Here is a 7,235-nt window from a genome sequence, read left to right as displayed (position 1 = left end):
TCATGGGACGTCAAATTCGTACTGACTTACTCTGTTACTCTTCCCTTTTACTCGGGTTATTATTGCATGTTGCACATTTCTATGATGCATCATTGTATTTTATCATTTTTAAATAGGCCTATTGGATTTTTTAATGCTTTTATTGGCAGCCTTATTTTTCAGTGTTTTGTTTTTTTCTTCAGGCTGCGTTGACGCTGCTCTCTATGATAAATTCCTGTACTCGGGTCCAACTGGGTGATGGGTGAAGCCTGACCTCATCATAATGTCCAGCTGTCTGTATCATTTTTATGCGGCGTCTTGTTGTGATGCTGACGTGTCGTGTGATTTTCCATGTTTCAGCACAAACATTACGCAGATGCATAGGGTGCAAGGAAAAACACGTTGTTGATCGCGATCTTGAGCGTTGACGTGTACCCCTTTTCCTCTGTCCGATTGGTCACTTTCGACATCGACGTAATAATGTAGGCGTGTCACTGTGCAAGAACTCTAACTTTAAAGAGTTGCAAACACCAGGTCTCAAGACAGACCCAGACTGAATAAAGAAATTCACGCGAGGATATACTGATAACTTTTCCAGATACGTCTTTGTTTTGTACATTTACAACGCTTGTTTGTTTTGTTTTTAGTTCAGATATTAAGATGAAGTTCGTAAGATTTATTATGAGGAATGCTGCTATGCTAAATGTACCAAAACATATTGATTACTACGCGAAATTTTCTCCATCGCCGTTGTCAATGAAGCAGTTTCTGGATTTCGGTGAGTTTAAACATTTTTATGCAAAATACGATGAACATGACATTGGTCATTTGTGCACATGCTTTGCAACCATAGAGGATACATTCTTTTTTTTTATAATTTGGATTGATATCTTTATGTAAAAAAGAAATGTAATTGTACGCAACAAAAGAAAGTTCCAACAACAAACTCTATTGTAGAATGTGCTTAACGCCCGCGAACGCGTTCAACTGATGGGGTAACCATAGTAACATTTCGCTGCTCTAGCACTTTCCGTAAGGTTATCGGAGTGCCATTATTTGTAACTTTATAATAGATTTACACATCACTTATTCAATAAAATGCGAAAATGTATTGTTAAAAATATTTTAAATATTTTAGCTTTTGGTGCTATAGGGACGCCAAAATATAGGCTAATGTGTGCACGAAACGAACGTTTGTTCTTGCTGATATTCCAGTTATAGTTTATCGCTGATGTTCTGTCACGTTCTCTTTGCAGGATCCACAAATGCGTGCGAGAAAACATCTTTCGCTTTCATCAGACAAGAGCTTCCCGTGAGACTAAGTAACAGTTTGAAGGAGATCCACCTTTTACCTGACCAACTGATAATGACACAGTCCGTACAGCTAGTTCACAGCTGGTAAGTTCATGTTTTTGAGTATCAAACAAAAAGTGTCCCATGTCTTATAGATTGAGTAAACAGACATAAAAGAAAAAGATGAATCATGTTAAAGTATTATCTAATACATTGCTGAACATTATTAACCCATTAAAATGGTGTATTTTTCACGCGTGCATTCTGTAACTTGTCCCACGGCTCGTAACTGAACGATGAACTTTGCCCTAGTTCCCCAGCCTGAAATTTTCGAAGAATCTTCTAAGTCTCAATACGTTACACCACTCTGAGCTTCATCCTGTTTCCATTACTTTTAATCCATATGAATCATTAGTCTTACTATGACCCCATAATGCAACTGAATATACTTATTTTTATTTTTTAATTCAATTTGATGCTTGTTCTCTTTCTTACGCCTGCTCATAGAATGCTGTTTTGGGCTCAAATGCCATTACCGAGTACACTCACTTGTTTACTAGAGGGCTGTCTGAAATTATGCAACGTATGGCGGTTAACTTCCGAAAGTGAAATTTGAGAAGGCGCGACGTATAGCTGTGACGCGCAGACTTGTTTTCGAGAACAGTGTGTTCTACGGTACATGTGTTACCGCAGCACCGCGAGGAGGAGGGAAATGAGTGGTAACGTTTTATAAACAAATCAAGGGGGGAAAGTCATTTACATTTTATAGTTAATATTAATATCATCAAATATATTCAAAAGAATATCTAAAATTAAAATATTATATTATATAATACTCTGTGTGAGTGCCAGTGTTATTTTAGTATTATTTGTATACTACTATAGTATTCATTAATATTTTATTAATACTAATATTTAAGTTTTTTTAATTAGCATTAATTTATTTTATTTCAGTTTTAGTCATTTTAGTACTTTATTTATATTTCATTTAATTTGAGCTTTTTTTCAATACCGAATTTTAGTTAATAAAAGCACTGGTTTTAGTTAACAATAACAACACTGGTGAGTGCTTAAAATGGCTAAACTTGCCACCGAGCAAGCGTGAAAACATTGTGTAGGTTGAGGGTCTTATTGGAGACGTTTGTTAATGAAAACAAACTCTCACACAAGGAATTTACCTTGGCATTGAAGCTTTCAGCACACACATATTATAAGACTCATAATAACATTTATGAATAACATACACTACCGTTCAAAAGTTTGGGGTCAGTGAGAATTTTATTTTTTATTTTTTGGAAGAAAGAAATCAATACTTTTATTTTTCAAGGAATAATTAATTTGATCGAAAGTGACAGTAAAGACATTTATAATGTTACAAAAGTCTTTTGAACTTCCTATTCATCAAAGAATCCTAAAAAAAGAAAAACTGTACAACTGACAGACCAACAACTGTTTCAACATTGATAATAATAATAAATGTTTCTTGAGCATCAAATCCTCATATTATACTGATTTGTGAAGGATCATTTGACACTGAAGACACTGACACTGGTGATGCTGAAAATTCAGCTTTGATCACAGGAATAAATTACACTTTACTATATATTCACACAGAAAACAGCTGATTTACACTGGAATAATATTTAATACTATAACTGATTTGTGTTGTATTTTTAATCAAATAAGCGCAGCCATGGTTAGCAGAAGAGAATTCTTTTAAAAGTATTTAAAATCGTACCGACCCCAAACTTTTGAACGGTAGTGTATATAAAAAAAAGTACCAAGATTGGAAAATAATGACTAAACAGAACAAACAAACAAAAACAGCAAAAGAATTGAAGAGCTCAACACAGGAAATGCTTCCACATTAACTTTGAAACAGGAAGAAGCATCTAGAAGACTAAACCCTTACACATTTACTTCTTATATGACAGACCGCACTGAAACCCACTCAAAACCCTAAAAAACCCTTTTAATCTGAGAATTTACATTCTGAAACAAACCTAAAACCTACCCTTACGCCTGAAAACCCGTTCAATCGGAAACCTACATTCAACAAATCAGGTTTGGTCCCACTTGGATGTGGGCGGGGTTGGAAGTCCAGCGCGCCCTACTTGATTTGTGGCACCATCTTGATAGTGTACAAGTTAACCTTTCATCCTGTTTGTCTTCTCTCTCTTACCTTCTCAGGTTTGTTCAAAGCCTGATTGACATCCTAGAATTCCAAGACAAGAGTCCCAATGACCCTAGAGTTCTTGAAGAGTAGGTTCTTCAATCTACATGCACATCCAACATGAATAATTAAAGCAGTAGTATTAAAACTAAACGGCAGGACTCATGGTGTTGTTTTGTTCTTTGTCCCTAAAGTTTTGCGGAAGCTCTGGTGACCATTAGGAACAGGCACAATGATGTGGTACCCACCATGGCCCAGGGTGTCATTGAATACAGGGATGCATTTGGGGTAGACCCTGTGACATGTCAGAACATTCAGTACTTCCTGGACCGCTTTTACATGAACCGCATCTCCATTCGCATGCTCATCAACCAGCACAGTAAGTAAATCTTGTCCTAACACCTGGACTTTCTATCAGCACTTATTGGCAACAACAGTCAGCACTTTGAATGCGCAGGTCATTAGATCTTGAATAATCCGGCCTGCTCCTGTTTGAGTTAATTATTCACTAGATATGAGAGAATGATGTTTTACCTCTAACCCTCTGTTCCCTTTTGTTTCCTGCTCTATCTCCAGCTCTGATCTTTGATGGCACCACAAAGCCAGGACATCCCAGCAGCATCGGGTGCATTGACTCCTGCTGTGACGTCACAGATGTAATCAGAGGTGAGTGCTTGAGCGCATACTGTAATACAAATATTACCCTAGCGACAAGTGCAAATGCAACATTAATGTCCTGTGTTCTGCTTCAGATGCATATGAGTGTGCTAAAATGCTCTGTGAGCAGAATTACCTCGGATCCCCTGAGCTGGAGCTTGCAGAGATGAACGGTGAGGAACAGATCATTCTCCAGACTATGCAGACTATAAACCACATTCCATCTAGTAACCTAATGTTCACAAACTTCATTGTATCTTATTATAATATTTGTTGTCTGTTGCAGCAAAAAACAAGTCGCAACCAATCGAGATATCCTACGTTCCTTCTCATCTTTACCACATGGTTTTTGAGCTCTTCAAGGTAGACATGGTGCTTTATTTCAGATTCACATGGATTGAAGATATAATTATAGATTGTAAATATATCATTTTTGATGTCTCCCCCTCTCTAGAATGCAATGAGGGCTACTGTTGAGAATCATGAAACAAGCAGCACATTGCCACCAATCAAAGTCAAGGTTGCTCTAGGCAGGCAGGACCTGTCGATCAAGGTGCGTAAATGAAAGTTCAAGTCTTAAGAGAAATTTGGCAGTGAGAATCATTTTTATCTCGACCTATTACCTTGTGTGAGGTCACACCGCCACCGCCTTGTTTGAATCATTCGTCTTAACCTGCCCTAGATCCAGCGATAACTGATAATAACGTTATATAAACTCTCTTAAAGATTAATATTCTAACCACCCTTGATCATCTTTCAAATGAACCAGATCAGCTTTGACTCGTATTAATGATACCGTCAACCTTTGCCCTGCTTGGTGGCTAAAGAGCGCAACAAAGCAGACATTGAAATGCTATATCCATGCTACTTAGCTGATATATATATATACATATACAAGAGTCAATCCCTTAGTCTCAGTCTTGACGCAACCCAAACATATTTGTCATCTGATGTAATGCAGCTCAAAAAACACATTATTGTTCTCTAAACATTCACTTTTTCATGTTCCAGATCAGTGACAGGGGTGGTGGCGTTCCTTTCAGGAAGATTGATAGACTTTTTAGCTACATGTATTCGACGGCGCCCAGACCTACTCTTGGTGACCATCAACGGACCCCAATGGTGAGAGCATAGGACACTCTTTAACACTTCATAATAACAGTCATGTACATGTGTTTCAAACCTGCCCTGTTATTCCCTCAGGCTGGCTTTGGTCATGGCCTTCCCATCTCCCGCCTGTACGCACGCTACTTCCAAGGTGATCTCCAGCTTTATCCAATGGAGGGCTATGGTACAGATGCTGTTATTCAGCTGAAGGTAAGATCATAAAATAAAGGGTTAGTTTGCATAAATATAGAAATGATGTTCATTCACTCATCCTCATGCTGTTCCAAACCCATACACTCTTCAAAAGGTCTTAAAATGGTCTTTTTCACTTAGAAAAAAAAAATTTATTTAAAGAACTGTTCACTGAAAGGTTCTTTGGGGAACCAAAAATGGTTCTTCTATGGCACTGCTTTACGAAAACACTATTTTGGAACCTTTATTTTTTTTTAAAGACTTTTTTTGCCCTGTGAATATACACAAAAGTAGTCGATGTATGTTTTTTTTTAACCATAAAAATGAACCGAGTTAACATTATGCTGAACTTCTCCTTTTGTGTTCTACAAAAGAAAGATAGTCATACAGGTTTGGTACAATAAGTAAACAATGACAGAATCTGCATTTTAGGTTAAATTTTAAACAATCAGCGAGATGACCAATCATACTGAGAGTTTAGCTTACACTGACCTTATTTGTTGAGCTTGTACCTGTGCAAAACATCCTGTTAACTTTGGACATTACATTACACTCTTCAAATCATTAATCCACAATGACGGTCTTCTGCCCACAGGCCCTGTCCACAGATTCAGTAGAGAAGCTTCCGGTGTTTAATAAGACTGCCTTGCGGCATTACAAATTCAACCAGGAAGCTGATGACTGGTGCGTCCCGAGCAAGGAGCCACTGAACTTGGCTGCGTACAAGTCTGCAAAGTGAACCGCAGGAGTTGGTTGCCTTAAAGAAATAACAAAGGTCTTCAAGAAAGGCCAAAGTTGTGAATGCTCGCATTCCCTACCGAACTAGGGACCAATGACGGCAGTTCCCAATATTCTTGGAGTATTGTTGTCTGGGAACACTTAAACTGCATGTGGCCAGAATTTAAGATGCCAAACAGTAGATTCCTAAGTATAAAAAGTAAGTTATTACTGTGGTGCTGCTGAAGTGGGTGTTTTTCAGCAAAAGCTCTCAGGCACGAAGAGTGTGAAGCCCTGGAGGGGCGAGAGGTGATTAGATGCATGTGAACATGATTGAAGCAGAGTTAAGTTGCAGAAGTCTGAAGAGAAGTTTGTGTATTGCAAAGGAGTGAAATACTGAAAGTAAAAGAAATGCAGCTGGAAGGATAGGTGAGATATGAGACATTTCAGAGGTTGGAGAAAATGGATGAATTGTCATAAGTGTCAATAAAAAAATAAAATAAAAAAAGAGGCTGTGGCCAAAGACGTTTTTTCCATCTTTAAAGAGGTTGGAAGTTTTGAAATCATACTTGATGTGTGATACTTATATTTAAGAAAAGCATGTATGTTAGTATATATTAATAACACTGTGCTGTTTTGTTTCATTGTATTATGAATGACCACAATATTTATCTTTGTTAAAAGGACCCTTGTTGTTTGAGTTTTTTATATAAATTAAATAAATTGATCATTTTTCCTCAAGATGCATAAGCTGTTGTTATTGCAAGCAATTTGTAAGCATTTCAGTGGAAAAATACCGTTATCGCATATTGTTAGCCTCATAGCATAATTGCCCAAGTCATTTTGTCTTTTTTCCAAAGACATTGAAATATGACTTAGGCAATTATGCTATGAGGCTAGCGATATGTGATTGTGTAATCGAGAACATGATGTACGGGAAAATGTGCAGACACACAGTATAAGAAAACATAAGCTAATGTCCCAACCCTGTTCTTAGAAACACACACATTTTCGAACCACACCTGATTCAACTCATCAGCTGAGACTTTAAGACCTGAAATCCATGGGTCAGAAAAGAGAGACATGAGTCATGACATCCAAAATCTGCCCTACTGAC

At 37.5% G+C, this 7,235-nt stretch overlaps 1 protein-coding gene across 1 annotated transcript; it reads left to right on the top strand.

Moving 5' to 3' along the window:
• Positions 1–585: 585 nt before the first annotated feature.
• pdk2b (pyruvate dehydrogenase kinase 2b) lies at positions 586–6,614 on the top strand. The gene is made up of 11 exons (XM_056242053.1): positions 586–757; positions 1,236–1,377; positions 3,463–3,534; positions 3,640–3,824; positions 4,022–4,111; positions 4,198–4,275; positions 4,389–4,465; positions 4,557–4,655; positions 5,114–5,224; positions 5,306–5,419; positions 5,997–6,614. The coding sequence occupies exons 1-11, from the start codon at positions 640–642 to the stop codon at positions 6,138–6,140; spliced, it is 1,230 nt and encodes a 409-aa protein (XP_056098028.1). The 5' UTR covers positions 586–639; the 3' UTR covers positions 6,141–6,614.
• Positions 6,615–7,235: the final 621 nt, after the last annotated feature.

Source organism: Rhinichthys klamathensis, unplaced genomic scaffold (assembly GCF_029890125.1).
Source record: "Rhinichthys klamathensis goyatoka isolate OS25496 unplaced genomic scaffold, OSU_Roscu_1.1 h1tg000690l_1, whole genome shotgun sequence".
Taxonomy (NCBI): domain Eukaryota; kingdom Metazoa; phylum Chordata; class Actinopteri; order Cypriniformes; family Leuciscidae; genus Rhinichthys; species Rhinichthys klamathensis.
The sequence above is the reverse complement of the archived record's forward strand: the minus strand, read 5'-3'. Positions and strand labels throughout refer to the sequence as shown.

Bases quoted from the DNA above. Each gene is read 5' to 3' on its own strand.
- pdk2b (XM_056242053.1), top strand. From the start codon at position 640: ATGAAGTTCGTAAGATTTATTATGAGGAATGCTGCTATGCTAAATGTA. The intron at 758-1,235 runs GTGAGTTTAAAC...TTCTCTTTGCAG, and splicing joins GAAGCAGTTTCTGGATTTCG to GATCCACAAATGCGTGCGAG. The intron at 4,112-4,197 runs GTGAGTGCTTGA...GTTCTGCTTCAG, and splicing joins CGTCACAGATGTAATCAGAG to ATGCATATGAGTGTGCTAAA.